The sequence below is a fragment of the Capra hircus genome, chromosome 18 (genome assembly GCF_001704415.2).
Source record: "Capra hircus breed San Clemente chromosome 18, ASM170441v1, whole genome shotgun sequence".
Classification (NCBI taxonomy): Eukaryota; Metazoa; Chordata; class Mammalia; order Artiodactyla; family Bovidae; genus Capra; species Capra hircus.
In genome coordinates, this window is record NC_030825.1 from 35,765,459 (window position 1) to 35,790,102 (window position 24,644).

Below are 24,644 nucleotides of genomic sequence, written 5' to 3' on the forward strand. Positions count from 1 at the left end.
TCTAACACTTGGTTTACCCTACAACCTCCCAAAACATAGCAGCATCCTCTTCAGTCTCCCTCATAGTCCAGTAACTATCAGAAGAGCAGAACACAAGAAAGGTTCTAGGAAGAAAGGCTATGATTCCAGGTCCAGCCCTATAGGCTACCCGTGAGGGAGAAAGAACATGTACTTGAGAGGAGGTACAGGGAACAAATGAAAAGGTGAGCCTAAACCAGATCTTAATCACACCTTACCCCCATTTATCAAATTAAACTTACAAACTGGCTTTTGCCAAATTGCCGATTGATTATCAATGTGTGCATCATTATTTCAGCTATAGACATTCAGTTTAAGTTTTCTGAGTATCCCTTCTAAATTCAAATCTGACTATGCCATTTGATTTAAAATTGTCAATGGCTCCTTATACCGTATAAGTTAAAACAGAAAATCTTGCATATGACATGCCAGACCCGAGATGAATTGGCCAAGACTGTCCCGTCCAAACCCCTTTCCCCAAACTTCCTACATTAGGTTCCTCCCCCAAACCATGTTTTGTCATTTCTGTATCCCAGTGCTTAAGAGTATAGCACATTGTACTACATGCACACACACACAAATGCTGAATAAGTGAATAAAAGTTAGAAACAATTATTAAATTATACCTTGACTGAGAAACAAAGTTCTTTTTTTCAGAAGTTGTTTCTTCACATAGGTTTTGTTTGCAGCTTGAATTGGCTGTACATAAAGTCTTATTTTGCCCACTCTCCCTATAACAAGCATTAACTGGATTTGCACTTCTTAACTCCATCTTCACTTGATCATCATTTGTACATGCTTTGGACGTGACTTTATGGGACTTAGAGGCATGTAGCTTTCTAGCCTGGCTTTTATCTTTATCCTCTGCTTTGGGAACACCACCGCTGCTATCTGCATGGAAGTGTTTCAGTGTATCTTGAATATTTATGTTCACAGATGAAATATTATTCTTATAATTCTCTCCTTGTATATTTTCCTATAATATAAAAATAAGTAAATAATTTCAAAATAATCATTTGTTTTATAATCCAAATTACACTCCCTTTAAATAATGCATAAAAAGTTTATGACTGTCAATAGAATATACATTATAAAAGATGAAGTTTACATTAGGGAGAAAGGAGAGAATATTTATTAAATGATTTGGGGACATTTGGGTAGTCAGATGGGAACAATTTACACAAAAATAAAGTCAAAATAAATCATGTATGAATAGATTCAAGCAGTTCAAACACCTGTTGTTCAAGGGTCAACTATTACTTCTCCATTCTTTCTCTTTCTCAAACCCTTACTATCTAAATGATAGATCTCGTGACTCTATCCTCCATGTCTCTTATTTTTTCAGTCATTACCTCCACTTTTTAAAATATTTATTTTAAGCTGCTTTACAGTTGTGGCACCTAGGCTTCTCTGTAGTTGTAGAGACCAAGGTTCTGGAGGGCCTGGGCTCTGCAGTCTGCAGCACGAAGGCTCTCTAGTTGTGAAGGCCAGGCTTAATGCCCCCATGGAATATGGGATCTTAATTCCCTGACCAGGAATTGAACCTGCATCCATTGTATTGGAAGGCGGACTCTTAACCACTGGACCACCAGGGAAGTCCTTATTTCCACTTTTTAAAAATATTTTTTTTCTGTGTTCAAGGATGATTCCTCAAGTATTACTGCTGCTGCTAAGTCACTTCAGTCGTGTCCAACTTTGTGCGACCCCAGAGACGGCAGCCCACAGGCTCTGCCGTCCCTGGGATTCTCCAGGCAAGAACACTGGAGTGGGTTACCATTTCCTTCTCCAATGCATGAAAGTAAAAAGTGAAAGTGAAGTCGCTCAGTCGTGTCCGACTCTTAGCGACCCCATGGACTGCAGCCCACCAAGCTCCTCCATCCATGGGATTTTTCAGGCAAGAGTACTGGAGTGGGGTGCCATTGTGAATTTTAAATTTAAAACCATAAAAATAAAAAGTAAATTTGTAAGAAAAATATTTTACCCTCCAACCTCTATTATTAAAAACATTTTGAAAAAAGTTCTGTATTATTTGAAACAAAAAAGCCAACCTCATTTCCTTTTGTTTCAAGTTCTTCTATTCTGTGTAAAATTTCCTTTGCTTTCTTCCAGTAATCTTCAAGATTCTTCTCTTTCATATTTATGTCCTTTAAATGCTCTTCATTTTTATCAAAAGAATATTCTCCTAGACTTAGAGATAACTTCTCACCTTTGTAATATGGAAAAAAAATAGTGAGTTTATCCATTACTAGAAATGCTATTTGAACACTTTAAATAAGGACAAACTCATACCCCACAACCCCTTCTCTAAATTTTGCACATCCAAAGCATCTTAACTTGCCTAATTGGTACTGAAAATAAGTGGAAAGAAAGTGCTTGGGTGGGAGGGGGGGTTCATGTTTGGGAATGCATGTAAGAATTAAAGATTTTAAAATTAAAAAAAATAAAAAACTAAAAAAAAAAAAAAAAGAAAAAGAAAGTGCTTGGCAGAAGTTGAGGACCCGAAGAGTCATAAAATAGACTTTACTTTTCAGAATTATAGGGAAAAAATAGCATGAAAACATGTTATACCAGGCATACAAACATGCTCAAGTTTATGGCTACTGGTTTTAAAGTATTTTTTTAACACAGTTTCCACAACTGTGGATTATAGTTTCCTTCCTATAATTTTAAAATTTTTTACGTATTATGGCTGCAATTTTTCTTTCAAAAGACCAAACTCCTTTTCATGGCTATTTCCTCTATGCTCCAGCCATTAGTTCTTAGATGCACCAGGTTCTCTTCTCTCATGGGACCTTTATGCCTCACTGTTGCTTATGGTTGAGACACTGGACGAAGACAAACTCCCTTCTTTTCACCCAATTAACTCTATATTCAGATCTCAGGTGAAGAATCACTTCCTCTCAAAGCCTGTTCTGCTCTCAGTCTAGGTCACCGTCTTTTATTACAGGTTAGGATTTGTGCTCCATCCACTCTTAACCTTTGCATTAATTTATAATAATATATTTATTTACTTCCTATTTCTCTAGTTAAACTAAGTTCTAAGAGCACATAGACTGCTGTATCTTATCACTGTCTCCCTAAAGCCTAGCACTGCTGCTGCTGCTGCTAAGTCGCTTCAGTCGTGTCCGACTCTGTGCGACACCAGAGATGGCAGCCCACCAGGCTCCCCTGTCCCTGGGATTCTCCAGGCAAGAACACTGGAGTGGATTGTCATTTCCTTCTCCAATGCATGAAAGTGAAAAGTGAAAGTGAAGTTGCTCAGTCGTGTCCGACCCTCAGTGACCCAATGGACTGCAGCCTTCCAGGCTCCTCTATCCATGGGATTTTCCAGGCAAGAGTACTGGAGTGGGGTGCCATTGCCTTCTCGTGTCCAACTCCTTATGACCCCATGGACTGTAGCCTACCAGGCTCCTCCATCCATGGGATTTTCCAGGCAGGAATACTGGAGTAGGTTGCCATTTCCTTCTCCAGGGGATCTTCCCCACCCAGGGACTGAAACGGGTCTCCCGCACTGTAGGCAGAAGCTTTACTGTCTGAGCCACCAGGGAAGTCCAAGCCTAGCACAGTGCCTGGCAAATAAGAGGCATTCAAATATTTTTTAAATAAATAAATGAACATACTTTATGATTTAATCCTAAGTCACCTGTAGCCCTCAGATTTAAGTCCTACAACTAAATCTGTCCACAGTGCATTAAATAAGTGAATTATCTATACTGTTGCTCCCTTCCATAGAAGTTTTTATATGCTGTAATACTCTAGCTGTCATGTCAAAATTATATAATCTACTTTTCAAATGTAAGAAGAGGCTGGGAGCTAAAGGGGCTTGGTTCATCAAAGTAAATTCAAAAGTAAAAAGCAAATTCATCAAAGTAAATTTGAAAGTAAATTCTCTTTCAAAAACTTTGGTAGGTATTTTTTTAAGTAATAGTAAACTTACTAATTTTTTTGCAGTTGTGAAGCACGAAAGTGGCAGCTTTGTTTAGTTCCTCACTCTGAGATTCAGTTAAGGCTTGTATCATGAGTGGAAGGCCATTGTTTTTAAAAAAGTCATACTGATTTTCCTCTGGAAAACACATCAAAAATTAAAGTAGAAAATAGTATTTCATCTTTTTTTTGGCCGTACCATGGGGCTTACGAGATCCTGGTTCCCCAACCAGAGATCAGACTGATAGTGAAAGTGCCAAGTCCTAACCACTGGACCATCATGGAATTCTGAGAGTTATTTTATCTTAAACTATATGCATGAGGTCATAGTTCTTTCTTGTGATAATTATAAACATAGTTCAAATTTTAAAATACAGAAAAACAAAGTTTCAAAAGTATTTTCAATTTAGAAAATAATCTACTTACATAAGATACCTACATCTCCTAAGTGATAATCTGTGAAATACAGCCACAGAGTAGTGTCATAAGAGTAAATGAACTGTCCTCACTTGGTTTAAAAAAAAGGTTTAGTTGCCAATCATACCGCAATTAAAAAATAAAAATTAATAATTTTAAAGGTACAGTAAACCCTAAATTATATACAGGTGAAGAGAAAGTATAGAGAAAAATGAATGGAGAGAATAAAAAATGAGGGAAGAGAGAGCAGAAGAAGCAAGAAAGCACAAAGAAAGGGAAGTGGAAACGTGGGAGGAGGAGAGAGAGAAAAGTGAAGAAGGTTGGAAAGGAGGCAAGTGAAATGGCAGGAAACTGGAGAGGGAAAAAACGAAAGGGGAAAAGAAAAAATAGGAGAGTGATAAATAGAGAAAGAAAGATAGAACTTTTGAAGGTTTTCAACAAGGGAAAACAGGATCATGTGCAGCAATGTGAGGAGTAGAATGAAAAAACAGAGACAGAAGGAAGAGGACACAAGGACGACTCTCTTGCAAAAACACTGATGAAAGATGTTGAGGGGCTGAGGGCTTAAATTAGGAAAGTAGCACTGGAATTGAGCAGAAAATGATAAGCAAGGATAAACAGATGTATTAATAGAACCACAGGTCTTAGTGACTGACTGAATACCATGAATGAAGGATGAAGAGCAATGAATGACTGGCTAGGGGACTAGGAGAAAGGCAACAGTACTTTTAAGCTGGGGAGGAAATAACAGTATATTTCTACTCTACTGTTTTAATAAACATGCTAAATAAATCCAGTACTTACCACAATCCTCTGTACAATGACCAAGGGTAAGTATGACACTAAATTTTTCTCCTGAATCCAGACTGTCAAGAAGCAGCAATGCCAGAAGTTTTGAAACAATGTGGTACTTGGATAATACAACACCAAAAGTAGCTTAAAAAGGGGGAAAAAAGAACAAGTACAAACTTACAGCTTATCCCTACCTATATATATAGTATTTTCCAGATATTTACATATACTATTTTTCAGATCTTATCCTGGGAGAATGATATTATATATCTACATAGTATCTAAAATTCACATCTCATATAACATGCAATATATAACTATAAACAAATGCATTATAATAAGGTGGAAGCTTATAAAGCCCTCAATAATTCCTCTTCCCATACTAAAGACATTATACTAAAGCAAATTTTTTGAAGAATGCTTTCTACTAAGTTGTCCTATAGAGTGTTGTGAATATGAAATAATACTACTATCTTCCCTAAAAGCTGCTTACTCTCATATTACATACTTTGTCTTATCTAGACTGACAGTATAGACCTTCCCATGTAATCAATTTCTGCCTGTCACTGAAATACACTTCTAACTGGTCATGGTTCTATTGATGTTAACGATGCAGTGAGGCATGCTTGAATCTATACTGAGATGTGAAAAATTCAAGAAGTCTATCATTTTAAACTACACTTCTTATGGTTGTTTTTTTTTTCAGATTTTAAAAACAGAGTTCAGAGTCCAACAGTCCTGATAGCAACAAAAAGGTTGTGAATTCCTCAGAGGACTATTGTCATAATCATTTTTTTAATCTCTAGAGCTTACATAGAGCCTAGCACATAACTGAATTTTTAAAAAATGATCTACCATTTTTTTTCAGTTATTTATGAATCTCAAGAACTGCTTATTACAAAGATTTGTAGACTATCATTCTTCAGTATTTGTACATGTGAGAAGCAGCCATGAGTTCTAGTCTGATTCGGCCACTCACTGGTTATGGTAGGATAAGTCCAACTCATACTTACCAGATAGAGGCATACCTTAATTCTTTATGGCATTTTTAAAAATCTATAGTCATGAGTTCTAGTTTGGTTCAGCCACTCACTAGTTGTGATAGGATAAGTCCCTCTTATACTTATTGGATAGAGGCATACCTTAATTCTTTATCTCATTTTTAAAAATCTATAAATTGGACTTTCCATTTCCTATGTCTCCAAAATGTCCCTTGATTTCTCATCTAATCTTTTTCATTTAATGCTGCTTTTTAAGTGAAACAGAGATTTAGGACTGGTAGACTCTTCTCTTGATTCTATCATCAAACCTGAAATCAGAAGACCTAGATTTGAATCCTTAAGGATATCATAACCTCCATGAGAAAATAAGGAGTTGGACTAGATAATTTCTAAATCTCTCTCCCACTTCTGAGAAAATAGAAGTCCAATCCTTATTTGTGTTCAATCTACCATTTCAACACTCACCATGCTGAATTCAAACAAAATGCAACTATGGAAAAATTACTAAGCATTTTCACTCACGATTATCAGCAATGCATGCATCCACTGTCTTTGTCACCACCACTGCAAGTTTAGCACTGAAAGGAGTCTTGTGTGAATCAGATTCCAGTTGCACAAGAACTTGAGACAATACATCCAGTCCACCCACAGATATAAAGTATTTCTGAACATAAGCTTAAGGAATAAAGTAGAAGAACTATTAATACTTCAAATAAGACAAGTATATGGTTTCATTAAATTAATTTGTACTAAATATAACATTAACTTGACTTTAAAAAATACTTACTAAAAAATAAATAAATAAATAAAATAAAAAATACTTACTAAAAATCCCAAATTAAAGAATGAAAAATCTAATCCTTACCTGTGCATATACATAATCACAAGATTGATTCTATTTACTTATATAAGAAACTCATTTCAACATATGAGTTAGTTTAGTACAGTACTTCTTTCCTGTATGTTAGGCATCTCATTTCATTGATCACAAACTGGTAAATTTTGCAAGAATGATATTAAACTCAAGTCCTACAAGAGCTATAGATTCATTCATTTAGCTTGGTATTACAACCAGCAAGCTATTTTCTGAATTCCAAAATAACTCATTCTTCAGATTGGCTACATCAACAAAAAACAAAGTAATTTAACTATTTCAAAAAAACCCCACATATTTCATCCATCTTATTTAAGTAAGCCTAATTCTTTTACTTCTTAGATCATAAAAGTATAACATATTACTGAGAGTCATAACAACTATTCTAAGCAAAGATTCAATGACAGATACATTTTTTAAAAAGTCTTCAGTCTTCTGTTCCCCTGTTGAAAATGATTCTGATGGGAAAGTACTCCATGGGTCTATGTACTCAGTAGTCTCTATAGCCCCTAGCCCAGCAGGGGACATATAATCAATGGATATATGGGCTAATGATTATAATTCTGTGATAAACCTTCTTCCCAGTCTACCCTAGAACCACAAATTGAGCCAGGATGATTTAAACACAAAAAGTACTTTTTATATTAAAATTGTTTAATAAAACACAAAGCTATTAATCTAAAACCAATCATGTTCAAAAATTTCTATATCTGGGAACAGACTGTTAGGAAATGTTATTTAAGGATATGTAAACATTTTCAGTTTCTCCAGTTTCCCTGTGGCTTAGATAGTAAAGAATCTGCCTACAGTGTGGAAGACCAGGGTTCTATCCCTGAGTCAGGAAGATCTCCTCGAAAAGGAAATGGCAACCCACTCCAGTATTCTTGCCTGGAAAATTCCATGGACAGAGAAGCCTGGTAGGCTATAATCCTGCAAAGAGTCAGATACGACTGGTGGCACAAACAGTTGGACATGGTTGACAAACTTTTATTCATTTATTCAAACATTTTCAGTATTACAGGAACTCCAAAATAGGTTTTACTAAAAAGTATTTTCAATTATATTCTATGTAATGAAAAATTGGACTTATAAGCAGAACATCCTAGTCTACACTTGTACCGAGTATTTAAAATTTTGTTTAGTCACTAAGTCGTGTCCAACTCTTTGCGACCCCAGACTGCAGCATGCCATGCTTCCCTGTCCTTCACTATCTCCCAGAGTTTGCTCAAACTCATGTCTATTGAGTTGATGATAGATTTCTAATCTATTTCATACCAATCCACTGAGAGTAATAGGTCCTATATGTATCATTCATTTAAGCTGGTATTTAAAGAAAGAGGAAATGTCAAAGCATCATGGAAAATAGGTTTCAATTTTTGAAATTATATAGAGATATGTTCCTTTGCATGTGAGCATGTAAAAGACAACTATTTGCTTTAAATATCTGAATACAGATATACCACTAGCAACGTGTGAGAAAGTTCTAGTTGTTCCACAACCTCAATATTTAATGTCACTAGCCTTTTTACTTTTAGTTATGCTAGTGAGTGTATAGTGATACCTTCTTGGGGTTTTCCTGGGCACAAGTTCTTTATCAGATGTACATTTCACAAATATTTTCTCCCAGTCAATGGCTTGCCTTTTCACCTTAACAGGAACTTTTGAAAAATAAAACATTTCGATTTCAGTGAACTCCAAATGATAATTTTTTCTTTGGTGGCTCATGTTTTTTGTGTCCTAAGAAATGTGTGTCTACTCCCAAATTATAAAGATTTGCTCCTGTTTCTGTCTAGAAGTTTTAAGGTTTATTTCTTATATTGAGGTATATAGATCATTTAAAGCTAATTTTTGTAGATTGTGTTAATTTTGTATACCAGCTTCCCTGGTGGCTCAGATGGTAAAGAATCTGCCTGCAATGCGGGAGACCCAGGTTCAATCCCCAAATTGGCAAGATTCCCTGGAGAAGGGAATGGCAACCCACTCCAGCATCCTTGCCTAGAGAATTCTATGGACAGAGGAGCCTGGCGGGCTACAGTCAATCGAGTTGCAAAGAATCAGACACGATTGAGCAACTAACACTTCACTTCATACTGTGTAAGGTAAGGGTTGATATTCATATTTCACAGATAGGTAAATACTTTTACCAGCGTCATTTATTTAAAATACTACATTTTCCAACACAGAGTTACCATGGCATCTTTGTAGAAAATCAACCATATATGTATGTGTGTGTGTGTCTATTTTTAGGCTCTCCATTTTGTTCCATTGATCTATACCTACACTTACACCAGTACTACACTGTTGATTACTGTATAGTACATACTGAAATCAGGTAACATAAATTCTACAATTTTGTCCTTTTTCAAATAAATTTTACTATCCTAGCCCCTTTGCATTTCCATGTAAATTTTAGAATCAACTTGTCAATTTATATAGAAAAGCCTGCTGAGATTTTGATAGGGAATGCTATGAATTTAGAGACGAATTTGAGAAGTAACGTTATGACAAAATTGAATCTTACAATCCATGAGTATGATATCTATCCCATTAAGTTTTAATTTTTTTAAATCTCAGCAATGTTTTATAGTTTTCAGCATATAGATAGTCCACATATTTCACTAAATATATCCCTAGTATTTTGAGTTTTTTATATTATCATAAATGATAGTCACTTTAAGTTCTTAATTGTCTCCATATGACCTTGTATCCTGCAACTTTGCTAAAATCACATTAGTTTTGTAGCTTTTTGTAAGATTCTTACACAATCAGGTCACCTATGAATAAGTACTATATTTTCGTTTTCCTTTTCAGTCTCTATGCCTTTTATTTCATTTTCTTGCCTTATTGTACTGACTTGGATGTCCAATTAAATAGAGTGGCCATCCTTGTCTTCTTTCCAATCTTAGGGGAAAAGCATTAATTCCTTCACCATTTAAGTATATTAGCTATAATATTTTCTAGAGGCCCTTCACCACATTGAGAAAGTTCCCTCCTGTTCCTAGCTCACCAAAATCTTTTGTCATGAATGTATGTTAAATTACGTGAAAAGCTTTCCCTACATCTTTGAAGATCACATAGTTTTTCTTTTCTAGCCTATGAATACTGTGAATTTCCTAATGTTAAACCAACCTTGCATTCCTAAAATGAATGTCACCTAATCAGAATACATTATCCTTTCTATATTTTGCTGGATTGATTTGTTAATATTTTGTTAAGGATGTTTACATCTAGATATATATAGGATATTGGCCTATAGTTTTCTCGTAATGCCTTTTTCAAGCTTTAGTATGGAAATAACACTGGCCTTAAAAGTTTGTTAGAAAGTGTTTCTTCTACTTCTGCTTCTTGAAATAATTTATGTAGAATGCTTTTTCCTTAAATGTTTGGTAGAATTTACCATTGAAGCCTTTATGACCTAGAATTTCTTCTGTGTTAAGGTTTTAAACTACGAATTCAATTTCCGTGTTAGATACTGAATACTCAGGTTATATATTTCTTCTTGAGTGAGATTTTGTAGCTTGTCTTTCAAAGAATTTGTCCAGTTCATTTAAGTTATCTAATTTAGTGGCATAAAGCTATATTCCTCATAATTTGGGCCTTCTCTCTATTTTGTGATTAGTCTGGTAAAGGATCCATTTTACTGATCTTTTCAAAGATCTAGTTTTTGGTTTAATTTATTTCTCTATTCTGTTCTTTTTATATTTCATTGATTGCTAATCTTCTCTTTATTATTCCCTTTGTTATGCTTACATTGACTTTAACTTGTTTTATTATTTAGTTTCTTAGGCGGAATCTAATATAATTGATTTGGGACCTTTTTGCTTTCCTATGCAAGCCTTACTGCTATAAATCTCCATCTAAAAATATTGTGTTTTCATCATCATTAAGTTAAAAACATTTCTAATTTCCTTTGTAATTTTTTTGACTCATAGGTTTGTGTTTTTGTTTTGATGTGGGTTTTTAGTATTTTGTTGCTTAATTTCTAGATATTAGGGACTTTTCTAGATGTTTTATTTTTATTAATTTCTAATTTTTTCAGAGAACACTCTATGTGGGTTTTTATAGTTTTGCTATGTTTTTCTATGTATAAGATTTTAACTTATACAATAGTAAAATGCATCCAAAATGACCCAATTTACTGGAGTTCATTAATTAATTCAATAGGTTATGCTTTGAAATATATTTCTTCAAATAAAGCCTGGAGAATAATGAATACTTACTGTTATTTGCAAGAGTGAGTCCAATAAATGAGCAAATAGGGCGAATTATCTCAGCTTTCATACAATTTATCAGCCAGTCATTAGCATGCATAAAAAGTGAGCTGCAAACCATTTGATTTTCATCTGAAAGGGATAAAGCCAATCATATTTTAGTATACTTGGAAAATATCAACTTTTTATTTGTTTTTAGTCTTTTTTTATATTTAAATATTTGAGATAATTACCATTTTGAGGATTGTTGACACAGACACACAGAGTACTACACACTGAAGACCACAACTGATAACGCTGCAAAGCACTTTCATCTGACAAATTCAACTCATATTTTGAAAGAACAGTCCTAATAGGTTAAAGAGTAAAGAAAGTAATTAATACATATGTGTTAAGGTATTAAGCTCTGAATAATTAATAATAGGAAACATGTATTTACTTACTTGAACAACTGTGACAGAACTGAAATACAACCTGTTTCTCTCACAAGTGTCTGTCCAGTCCCTTAAAAAAATTGCCATGTATTACATGAAAGATTTCTGTTTAGAAAATAATTTTGCACAAGTGGAAAACAACATTTAAGCAGTACTTTTAATAAATAACTTTCGGTCATTTTAAAGTATTATAAAATATAATACAGAATTACAGTAGGTAAAAAATCTATAATCAAGATTATTATGGAAAATATATTACTTATGCTTAGAGAATGACAGTATTCAAATTTCCTCTAAAAATCACAAAACATTTATTTTGCATAGTTCTGTGTTATAGTACCAAAATATGCTCCAAAATAGAAAAAAATAATTTAAAATATTAAAAACTGAAAAAATAAAATCTAGAAGCATTTAAATGCATATAAAATTTCTAACAATTTGAAGATCTAAATAAAGCAACAAAAAAATAGCCTTTAGCCTGAGCAAGAGGTATACAGGAATACTCTATATACTATCTTTGCAACTTTTTGTGAAAGATTATTCCAAAATAAAAACTAAAACAACAAAAGCAAAGTAAAACTTTAGCCAAGAGCTACATGAAATTTAAGGTCATTGCTGACTGATATAATGACCTTAAATATGATAACTGAATGGCCAATTCAATGGAAAATCAACCAAATTAATTCATTAAGTGGGGCTTCCCTGGTGGCTCAGCAATAAAGAATCTGCCTGCCAATGCAGGAGACGTGGGTTCGATCCCTGGGTCAGGAAGATCTCCTGGAGAAGGAAATGGCAATCCACTCCAGTATTCTTGCCTGAGAAATCCCCTGGACAGAGAAGCCTGGTGGGCTACAGTCCATGGGGTCACAAAAGAGTTGGACATGACTTAGTGTCAAAACAACAATTCATTAAATGCTTCTCTTTTGCTTTTAATGCCATTCCTTTTCAATGCTAAATAATACAAATTACTTTACTATTTTTTTTAATTAATAAATATCAAATAATATTGTCTTTAGATAATATTGTCTTTAGAGCTAGTAATTCTAAAAGTTAGTAAGGTTTTAAAAGGTTGGGGGGCAGCAGGGAAAAAAAAATTAAAAAAATAAAAGCCACTGACTAGAATAAAAAGATTAATAATGTGTTCCAATTTATTATTTTTAAAAATATTTCTATAACATAAGAGAATGTACTTACTGTTATTTGAAACCAGAACCAAAATAACATAGACAGACATTCTTTTCAAATTTGTGTTTGAATCACTGTTAGATAAGAACCAAATTAAGTCTTCAAACAATTCTGAAGTACACAAAGTCTGCTGACAGTAAACTGAAACATGAAAATATAATTTTAATTTCTATGTATTAGCACAAACAAGTTTTAAAATATGCTAACAAAATATAAAATTGCCATTATGGATGGTTCTCAACCAAGTCTCATTTCACTGACATTCATCAGTCATATAACAAATTCTGACAAATTTAAGTGCTTACTCAATTAACAGACCAAAGAAGCAGTATCTTAATCAGAAGTACTTGACCTAGTTCTAAAGCACGTATTGCAATCTCATAGAATTTTCAGTAACTACATTTCAAAATTAATCCTAACAAAAATATAAGATAAAACATGACCCCAAAATTTGAGGATAAGTAACAAAGTGTAGCCAAAGAAAAATTTAAGAAAATTCAGAAACCTGTTTTAGAAAAGAGGGGTAAATGATAGTCATGCTATTTTTAAAGACTCTTCTAGATATAAAAATATCTTTCCAAAAAGCAAAAATGATACCTACCTGATAAGGAGGGGTTCTTTGGGGATAATCATGCAATAAGCAGAATTGTAAATAATAATTTGAACACATATATTCAGTGTCTAGAACAGTTTTTAGACTCTCTCAAAGGCAAAGACAATTTCTTATTTATCCCCAGTACCTACAGCATAACTTATTCTCAAAACAAGTGATGAAGTTAATGGATGAAAATATAAGAATATAAAGTTATTTGACAAATTGATGGTTTAGATTTAACTTCATTTCCGGTACACTACAGAAAAAATATTTTTGTCAGCCACACCCAAAACATGGAAAAGGAAATGGCAACCCATTCCAGTGTCCTTGCCTGGAGAATCCCATGGACAGAGGAGTTGGAAGGAAACAGTCAGTGGGGTCACAGAGAGTCGGACACAACTGCACGGCCAAGCACCCAAAACATCTTTATCCACATACAAGATGGTTGTGGGCTGCCATAATATTCTGATTCATGTACCCGGATACACAGACAATGAACAGAATAGAAAAACTAGAGGTAGACTCACAAAGTGATAGTGGCTGCATCTCAAATCAATGTGAAAAAGGTCTACTTTACAATAAGAAGTGTTGGGATAGCTGGATTGCCACATAAAACTGGAACCATTCATCATCTCATACCCCAGGAAAATTCAAAAAGAATAAAACATGTGAAAGTAAAAAATAAAGTCACATAAGTACCAAAGGAAAATGTGTGTGGATTCCTCTATAACCTGGGAATATGGGAAAACTTCCTCTGATTCAAAATTCAGAAACAAGAAAGGAAAAGAATGATGAATTTATTTTTATAAAAATTAAAAAAACTTTTGTATGGGCAAAAAAAAAAAAGGATAAGCACAGTAAAAGACAAAGTTAAAAAAAATGTTTCCAACTAATGGCAAGAAAAAAATTATGAAAGATTTGGAAATGGATGATAACAAGTACTGAACGTCCTATCTAGCCTTCTTTCTAGATTATTTGTGCCTTTTACTGTCTTTGGCTATTTCATAACTCTAGAAAACTGATAGTGACACAAGTTATTCTTGTCCACAGAAACGCAAAACATTTTGACCAGTAGAATGCAACTGATCTTTGACCTGCAGACACTGACTAGTTATGTACCTGTTCATAAAATTCAGCTTTCCCAAATGTCTACAGCACTGTTTTTTGCCATTACTTTTGAAGCAGCTATAACATTTTACTACTTCCCTCATTAGTTAAAAAGTTAAATAAAATCTTTGGCATGCATTAATTGGACAGTGAAATAAAGTTTTCATATTTTACCATTTTGTTCTGCAACAGCTCCTAATGTATATAAGGCTGCTTCTTTTACCATACTATGTTCACTTGACTTTGCAAGATTTTTTACAAACATCAAACCACCAATTTCCCGAAAATAAAGACCTGCATTACCTGTAAAACGTGCAGACAAAACAAAGAAGATTTAGTATAATTATTCTTTTAAGGACAATAAATCACATGAACATAGTAACATATAAAATAACTGAATAGAAGAGAAAGAACAATGCATATTTCATATGTCACAATACTAAAAAGAATCACAAACAAAATTTCACTATCATATCTTACTATTTTGTTGGCAAATTGAATGAATAGTAACCAAAGCTTCCTTCTGTGAAAAAGCATTGTCCATTTGATACTTCAGACACTCCAATAATAAGTTCAGGTCAGTCTTCACTTCTAAAGAACAAAAATTTCATTATTTTAAACATTTCCTTTCAAAAACTAATCATTTAAGTTTCACCCTCAAAATACATATTTTTGTTTATTTAAACAATATGTATTATATATTAATAATTATGTATTAAATAATATGTAATATGTATTACTTTAAAAAAATCTAACAAGGAATAAAAATATGTAAAAGAAAGATGCTCCTTAAATAAAACAATTTGAAATGAGCTTCTTATAATTATTTGATTTCCCCCTCGCACAAAATATAGGAAAAGAAAACACAAGTATTATTCTCTTTAATTAAAGTTGCTGCTGCTGCTGCTGCTGCTGCTAAGTCGCTTCAGTCGTGTCCGACTCTGTGCGACCCCAGAGATGGCAGCCCACCAGGCTCCCCCATCCCTGGGATTCTCCAGGCAAGAACACTGGAGTGGGTTGCCATTTTCTTCTCCAGTGCCTGAAAGTGAAAAGTGAAAGTGAAGTTGCCCAGTCATGTCCAGCTCTTAGCGACCCCATGGACTGCAGCCCACCAGGCTCCTCCATCCATGGGATTTTCCAGGCAGGAGTACTGGAGTGGGGTGCCATTGCCTTCTACTTTGGTTTAAATATTTATTTAGAATGAACTGAATGACAGTGAAATACAGTATATTAGAATTGGTGGGATGTACTAATTGCCTGGTGGTCCAGTAGTTAAGACTCAGCACTTTCAGTGCCAGGGCCTGGGTTTGATCCCTGGTTGGGGAACTAAGATCCCACAAGCCATGAAGCATACACACCTCCAAAAAAAACAAAAAGAACTTGTGGGATGCTACTAAATCAGTGTTTAGGAGAAATGTGTAATGCTAAATGTCTACATTTTAAAAAAAGAAAGTCACATATTAATGATCTCAGCTTCGACCTTAAAGAAACTAGCGAAAGGGTAAGGAATAAGCAGAAGGAAGGAAATCATAAAGATCTAAGCCGAACTACAGAGCTGGGTCTTCGAGGACATCAGTAAAACGAACAAACCCCTAGACAAACTGATCAGGAAAAAAAAGAGCAAAGATAAAAATTACCAATATCAGACTGAGACAGATGCATCAACATAGATTCTAAAGATATTCAAAAGATAATAATGGTCATGTACAACTTCATACCTACAGATTCAACGACTTAGGTGAATGGATAAGTTGCTTCAAAGAAACAAATTACCAAAACTCGCCTAAGAAGAAATAAATATTATATATATATATGAAACAGATTGAAATCATAGTTTAAAACCTTTCTATAAAGAAAACCCCAGGTTCAGATGGCTTCATCTGTAAATTCTTCCCAACATTTAAGGAAGAGTTAATGTCAATTCTACAAAAAGTTTTCCAAAAAGTTTCAAGAGAAATAATACTTTATAATTTGTTTTAGGAAAGTATTATTTCCTCATTCTAACATTAAAACTAAGTCATTAGAAAGGAAAAAAGAAAACTACAGACCAATATCCCTCGCAAACATACATGGAAAAAAGTCTAAACAATTTTAACAAGTTGAATTCAAAAATAAATTAATTAATTTATTAATAAATTAATAATGAATGAAAAATTAATTCATCATGACCAAGTGAGTTTATCCCAGGAATGCAGGATTAGTTTATGATTTTAAAAATCAGTCAATATAATACAACAAACTAAAAGAGAATACATCATCTCAGTATATGCAAAAAAAGCATTTGATAAAATAAAATTTCATTTCTGATCTAAAAAAAAATTCAGCAAACTAGAAATAGAAAGGAACCTCCTCAACCTGATGAAGTATATCTACCAAAAACCCTACAGTAAATATCATACTTAGCAGAGAAAGAATTCATTCTTTCTCCCTAAGGAACAAGACAGAGATGTTTACCATTGTACTGGAGAAGCTAGCCAATGTCATTCTATTTAACATTCCATTTATCATTGCACTCCAGTACTCTTGCCTGGAAAATCCCACGGACGGAGGAGCCTGGTAGGCTGCAGTCCATGGGGTCGCTAAGAGTCACACGACTGAGCGACTTCACTTTCACTTTCATGCACTGGAGAAGGAAATGGCAACCCACTCCAGTGTTCTTGCCTGGAGAATCCCAGGGACAGGGGAGCCTGGTGAGCTGCCGTCTCTGGGGTCGCACAGAGTCGGACACGACTGAAGCGACTTAGCAGCAGCAGAGAGTCTAGCCAGTGCCATCAGGTAAGAAAAAAGAAGAGGCATCCACATTGGGAAGGAAGTAATAAAACTATCAGTATTCACATACGACATGGCCTTCTATGTAGATAATCTGATGGAATCTACAAAATAGCTACCGAACTAATAAGTGAGTATAGTAAGGTTTCAGAATATCCACTAACATGCAAAAATCAGTAACATTTCTATATACCAGCAATAAATAATTGGAAATTGAAATTCAAAACCAATGCCAGTTAAAATGGCATAAGAAATATGAAACACTGGAAGTTCCCCGGTGGTACAGGGATTAAGACTCTATGCTTGCATTGCAGGTGGTACAGGTTTGATCCCTGGTTAGGGAACTAGGATCCTGCACAAGGTGTGGCCAAAAAAGAGAAAAAGAAGTTTTACTGGCAAAAGATGTGAATTACATACACAATAAAAACTAAAAAATACTGTGAGGTATTAGAGAAGACTGAAATAAAGGAAGTGATACACCTTGTTCGTGGGTCAGAAGATTAAATACTGTTAAGATGTCAGTTCTCCCCCAAATTGATCTAGAGATTCAATGCAATCCCAACAGGCTATTTTGGTACAAGTTGACAAGCTGATTTAAAAATTCATACGGAAATGCAAAGGACCTAGGATAGCCAAACAATTCTGAAAGAGAAGAGTAAAGATGGAAGACTCAACTCTCTTTAACTTCAAGACTTAATACAAACCTACAGTAATCAAGAGTATAGTATGGCATCAACAGATAAACAGATAAATGAAACAGAATATAGTTCAAAAATAAACCCATACATATGAGTGGCTATTTTTTTTTTTTTTACAAAGGCAATGTAGAGAAGAAAGCATAGCCTTTTGAACAAATGGTGTTGGAACAACTGGATATTCATATTCAAAAAGACAATAAAACAAAACTTGAATCCATTATTCATACTGTATACAAAAACTAATTCAAAATAGACTATAGTTCTAAATGTAAAATCTGAAACTATAAAAATATATTTGGCTGCGCCACATCTTAGTTGTGGCATGAAGGATCTCCCACCTTCTTCTGGAATGTGGAATCTTTTAGTTGGAGTATGAGGGGTCTTTTCAGTTGCAGCATGCAGGATCTTGTTAGTTGTGGCATGCAATCTCTTAGTTGCAACATGTAGAATCTAGTTCCCTAACCAGGGACAGAACCCAGGCCCCCTACAGTGGAACTGTGAAGTCTTAACCACTAGACCACCAGGTAAGTCCCTTCACAAATTCTCTTATCTCTGTACCTCTTATAAGATCCTTAACATTACAACCACCCTCTAGGAAATGAAAGGAAAGTGAAGTCGCTCAGTCGTGTTCAACTCTTTGCGACCCCATGGACTGTAGCCTACCAGGCTCCTCTGTCCATGGGATTTTCCAGGCAAGAGTATGGAGTGGATTGCCATTTCCTTCTCCAGCGGATCTTCCCAACCCAAGGATGGGACCCAGGTCTCCCACATTGTAGACAGACGCTTTACCGTCTGAGCCACCAGGGAAGTCCAACTGCCGTCTAGTTACTGCCATATATCTTCAGATAAGCTCTGAAGAAGAGCAAGCTATTCATGGGAATCCCTCGTGCCTCAACGGTAAAGAATCTGCCTGCAATGCAGGAGACTTGAGTTTGATCCCTGGGTCAGGAAGATCCTCTAGAGAAGCAAATGGCAACCCACTCTCTGTGGGAAATCCCACAGAGAAGCCTGGCAGGCTATAGTTCATGGGGTTGCAAAGAGTTGGACATGACTTAGCAACTAAACCACCAGCACCAAGCTATTCATACTGTCTCCAGATTATTTCCCACCCAGACCTCAATATACTGCAATCTGGCTGAAATCTATTAAGTTTACTATTAATAAAACAAATTAAGTCCAGTGGATACTTCAGTCATTATCTGTGACATTTAAGACTGAGCCTCTTGGGTATGAGGGTAATGAGAATGCCTTTCTCAAAGCATTCTCATAAGGCTAATTTCCAAAATACCACATTCCTGTCTCTTTACCTTTCTGAAATGTTTTTCTTAGTCTTTTTTGGGGGTGGTCCTCTTCCTCAGCCAAACCCTGATGTGATGGGGTCGGCCAGGGAGTACTATTTCCCATCCTATTATATTTTAGTATTTCCTCTCTGGTTAACCTCCTCCATTTCCATGAATTAAATTTCCATTTTTCTGAAGATAGCTCTGAAATTTGCTGGCGGTCCTCTCAGGTTTCCACTGTTATTACATATACCTCCATTGAATCAGCTATCATATGGTATTCTAATTATCAGCATGCCATCTCCCATTAGAATGCCAGTTTCCTGAAGTCAGTGTGACTGGTACAGATTAGATGTTTAATAAATATTTATATAAATTACTGAATAATGCTTTCAATTCCTGGAGCCTGTCAGATAATCTGTAGTATATTCCACAAATAGACTAAAAAACAAATCCCAGATATATGATCCATAAATTTCTCACCTTGTATTTTCTTTGTGTCCTCACTTTCCATGCTTGTCTGCATTCTTTTTCCTTATATTTCATCTGTAAGATAAAGGTATTCTCTCAATTTAAATCTATTTTGAGATTTCCAGAAGTGCAGTATGCAAAGGAGTAGGAAAAGAACACGTGTGCTCAGTAGTGTCCGACTCTGCAACCCCATGGACTGTAGCCCGCCAGGCTTCTCTGTCCATGGGATTTCCCAGGCAACAATACTAGATTAGCTTGCCAATTCCTTCTCCAGTAGATCTTCCTGACCCAGGGATCAAACACACATCTCCTGAACTGGCAGGGTAGATTCTTTACCACTGAGCCACCAGGGAAGCCCCTGAAACTTACTAGATATTAGGTATACTTAAGTTCTCTGTGGCTCAGTTTCCTCATCTATAAAATAGAAATTTCCAACTTTATAGAGTTGTTACAAGAATTAAAATTGAAAACATACATGAATGCACCTCACATTCTTAAGTGCTACAGGCATTCAATAGGTTTTATTAAACAAACACATGAATTATTGATTAAATCTAACTGCTCTGCTCCTCCTTCCTTATTTCCTTTTCTGTAAATTTTCATCCCATCATTTCAGATTGGACACCCCTCCATTAATCAGAGATTTAAAATACAAATACACACACACTCTTTAGATGTGCATTTCTCTTCACAAGCTTAGCTTAATACTAAAGTTTTTTTTCTAACAACTTCTGCTTACTTTCAAGCTTAAATCTTTGTTTATAATCCATTAGAAGAATTTTTAAAATAACTGGCAACCCTAATATGGCCTCTCACATTCTTTACTTTAAAATGCTAAATTGATTTTTTTAGAAAAATATATCAGAGTCCAGTCAACTTCTTAGAACAATAAATCAGGACTCAAAGAATTCAAAAATTCTTATTTAACCCAATAGTATATAGTTAAAGGGAGACAATTATTTATTGCTCATTCTTACTCTCAAAATTAAAATTCCCATCAAAAAATTTAATGATAAATATGCAAATCTTTTATAAAGTAATATACACATATTTTCTGGGGGCTTCCCAGCTGGTGCTAGCAGTAACGAATCTGCCTGCCAATCAGTTCAGTTCAGCTCAGCTGCTCAGTTGTGTCCAGCTCTTTGCGACCCCATGGACCCTATGCCTGCCAATGCAGGAGATGCAAGAGACATGGGTTCAATCCCTGGGTCAGGAAGACCGCCTGGAAGAGGGCATTGGCAATCCACTGCAGTATTTTTGCCTAGAGAATCCCATGGACAGGGGAGCCTCACAGGCTACAGTCCACAAGGTCACACAGAGTCGGACGTGACTAAAGTGACTTATTACACATGCACACACACGTTTACTAGTTTTGCCAGTTTTTTAACTTAAATATTCCATTAAAAAAGGAATGGGTAGGTATATCATAGTATATCCACCGGATAGGATATTGTTACAAGAATATTGACATTTACTTGAAATGTTTGATAACATGGAAAAATGCTTATGTTACAATATAATCAAAAAGAGCAAGACTCAAAATTTTATCTACAGTATGACCCCAATTATCTAGAGGCAAACATAAAATTAGATGGAAAACAGCAACATATTAACACTTGTTGTCTTTAGCTGGTAGTGTTTTATTTCACTGTTTTTCATTTTTCACAGGTTTTGTAATAGAAGCTTCTAATGTTCAGCAAGTCCAATGGTAGATCAGGCCCTGTATACCTCTATAAACCTTATAAATATTGTTATTTTTAGTCTTTACAGCAACACTGCAAGGGAGTTATAAGGATAGACGAGGAGAAAGTAACAATTTGTCCAAGTTCAAACAGCTAGTAAGTGACAGAGCTGAAATGAGAATCAATAAAACTGAGGTAAGGGCTACATTCTTATCCCCTGTTATTGTGTTTCCTACATATAATTTGGTGACATGTTATAAACAGACATACTACATATACATAAAAGTATACAGGAAAATTTTCATTCTTTTTTAAAGGCTGAATTGCCTATAAGCAAATGGGTTAAGATTTGGAAAAAGACTAGATTAAAAAACAATCTGTTGAATAATTAGTCTATTCAGTGGGGAAGGAGAAGGTGGGATGAATTGAGAGTAACGCTGAAACATATACTTTACCACGTGTAAAACAGAAAGCTAGTGGAAAGATGCTGTAAAGCATGGGGAGCTCAACCAGGTACTCTGTGACAACCTAGAAGGGTGGGATGGGGTAGGGGTGAGAGGGAGGTTCAAAAGGGAGGACACATGTCTATTTATGGCTGATTCACGCTATTGTATGACAGAAACCAACACAGCATTGTAAAGTAATTATCTTCCAATTAAAAATACTTGTGCTAAAAAAATAGTCCATTGTATCATACATGGAGGTTTTTGCTTTGTGAGAGAGTTTAAGGACTAGTTCCTTCATTTAATTAGTCAATCTGCTTTTTAATAAGATTTTCATCATTAAAGAGGGATATAACTTTTAAATTGAAACTGACAACACAAACTACCTTCTAGTCCCCTGTCTTTTTTATACCATTTTTTAATAAATAGTTACACAGCAAAATAAGGTATTTTGCCAAATATCTAGTAACATTAAAAACAAGTCATCATATTTACTTGCTACATATTTAAAAACATCCATGGCAAAGGACAAGTTATAACTTTCAAGTGATTAATAATTATAAAATTAATTTTAAAGTATAAAATACAGTATATTCCCAAGAACAAAAGCACCTGCCCCAATAAAGCATATTGTTAAGTATTTTCAGAACTTAGTGAATAGATGCAAACTGTCATGAACAAGATTTCAAAATCATTTACTGCATTCTCACAAGAGGAAAAGAGGGATTCCTCCCCTGATCACCCCCCTCACCCCTCAGGTACCAGAAACTATCCTGTCTACAGGTTTCACTCAATATTAATTCCCCAAACTCAAATTAAAACTTAAGCAAGTAAAGGAGCTGAACATTACTTATTTATGTGGTCTAGAATATGTTAACATGAAAACCTTTTGGAAATCTAAATAGCACCCCCAAAATATCAGAAAGATAAATGACATCATTCTGTGGATAAGGCTGGCAGGGGTGAAAATCCCACAATAAATGACACCACTAAGTAGCTGACAGTGGGTTCCCAGCTTGGACTCATCCGCGTGGAAACATTCCTCTAAAGCAGGCGAGGCAGGGGAGAAAGGGTCAGAATGCAAGTAATGTTAAACTTTCTCTTACAATAGTCTAGGTTGAGAAGTAACACTAGATCGGGTCCAGAAACAGGCTGCCAGTACCAGGAGCCATTTCACTACATCAGCACTCCCAGCCTCAGCAGCCTGGAGCCCCCGGTCCACATCCATCCGCATCACCTCATCCCAGTTTCCAGAAGTAACTGATAGACGTCTTTCCCAAGAGGAAGGGCAAACTACACCCTGTTTCAACTGGCGCTCCTTAACCCCCCATGGCGGAGAAGCCAATGGCACCCCACTCCAGTACTCTTGCCTGGAAAATCCCATGGACGGAGGAGCCTGGTAGGCTGCAGTCCATGGGATCGCTAGGAGTCGGACCCGACTGAGCGACTTCACTTTCACTTTTCACTTTCATGCATTGGAGAAGGAAATGGCAACCCACTCCAATGTTCTTGCCTGGAGAATCCCAGGGATGGGGGAGCCTGGTGAGCTGCCGTCTCTAGGATCGCACAGAGTTGGACACGACTGAAGCGACTTAGCAGCAGCAGCAGCAGAAACCCCCCTGGCCTGGCTCACCTAAATAGCTGGAGGAAACTCCTTCTGAAGAGCATGGGTGGTCCCTCGGGCCTTTCCCACTTAGACCAGGGTTCTCCAACTCCTGCAGTGAGCAGGGCGCTGGTTAGCGAACTGAGGCCGGCCCCACCACTTGCGATTCACCCGCAGGACAGTGGGTGGGTCCGAAAATCAGTCCCTTTAACAAGCCTTCCCCCTCAGGTGATGCAGGACATAGGGACCCACACCCGACCTGAGAAACGACCTCCGCAGCAGCGCACACAGGGAGACGCCGGAGATTTTGAAGTACTATCGAACGGAAAACTGCCAGGGTCTAGCCTCCTAAGTGGTACATGACAGTTCTTTTTCCCTGTGGGGGCCGCAGCCGGGGAAGGCCGCCTCCTCAGGAAAGCCCCTTCCCGCCAACTCATTCCATCCCCTCTTGTGGGTCTGTTAAGAAAGTTAAAGCGAGGTGTGCCGCATCCCAGACATTCCACAGGAGGCGACGAGCGGGTTCTCAGGAGGGGATGAGGCATGGCCCGAAGGCGCAGAGAGTGGAGGCTGTGGCCTTTACCCTGAAGTCGCAGCGCGTTGGGTTTCGCCCTTTCTCCCTCCACGCGCGCCTACTTCGACGCCGGACCGTTTCCCGCCGAGAGGGCGGGAGCACTTCCGAGGGGCGGGACTTCCGGCCGTCCCGCCCCCAATCGGAGTCAAACGCGCGCAGCCGCTCACCAGCATTCCAAAGGGCCGGGGTTTAGTAACTGTGCGCCCTGCCTTCATTCCTCTCTTCCAATCTTCCCTCTCTCTCCCCCTTGTAGCCTGCTTTTGTTTTCTGATAAAACTATACATTTGAAATATTTGTTTTCTTTAAATTGTATTAGTTTTAGCAAATAGTGATGTTTACTAAGATCTCCACAGCTAAAATCTGTACATGCCTTAAATTCATTATTTAAGCCTAAGAAAAAATTATTTTAAGCCGTTTCTAATGTAACACATTTCTATAAGTAACTTTGAAATAGCAAGCCAGAAATAATGAACTCAATTAGGAATGGATAACTTTTATTCTCTGAGAAAATTGTTTCCTTCGTCTCCACCTCAGCTCCCTGTGCCCCCCAAAGAACAAGATTACATTAA

The 24,644-nt window shown here is 36.1% G+C and overlaps 1 protein-coding gene across 1 annotated transcript in view; it reads right to left on the reverse strand.

The window, feature by feature from the left end:
- Positions 1 to 19,848, reverse strand: part of TERB1 (telomere repeat binding bouquet formation protein 1) — a 29,627-nt gene extending 9,779 nt beyond the window's left edge. Inside the window, exons 1-12 of the mRNA XM_005692107.3 lie at positions 19,789 to 19,848; positions 15,039 to 15,149; positions 14,733 to 14,861; positions 12,866 to 12,997; positions 11,681 to 11,741; positions 11,471 to 11,586; positions 11,247 to 11,369; positions 6,675 to 6,827; positions 5,164 to 5,295; positions 3,956 to 4,081; positions 2,067 to 2,224; positions 645 to 994 (exon numbers count right to left, since the gene is read on the reverse strand). Of these exons, the coding sequence (XP_005692164.1) occupies positions 645 to 994; positions 2,067 to 2,224; positions 3,956 to 4,081; positions 5,164 to 5,295; positions 6,675 to 6,827; positions 11,247 to 11,369; positions 11,471 to 11,586; positions 11,681 to 11,741; positions 12,866 to 12,997; positions 14,733 to 14,861; positions 15,039 to 15,149; positions 19,789 to 19,831 (1,634 nt within the window). The 5' untranslated portion in view covers positions 19,832 to 19,848. The remainder of the gene's footprint in view (positions 1 to 644; positions 995 to 2,066; positions 2,225 to 3,955; positions 4,082 to 5,163; positions 5,296 to 6,674; positions 6,828 to 11,246; positions 11,370 to 11,470; positions 11,587 to 11,680; positions 11,742 to 12,865; positions 12,998 to 14,732; positions 14,862 to 15,038; positions 15,150 to 19,788) is intronic.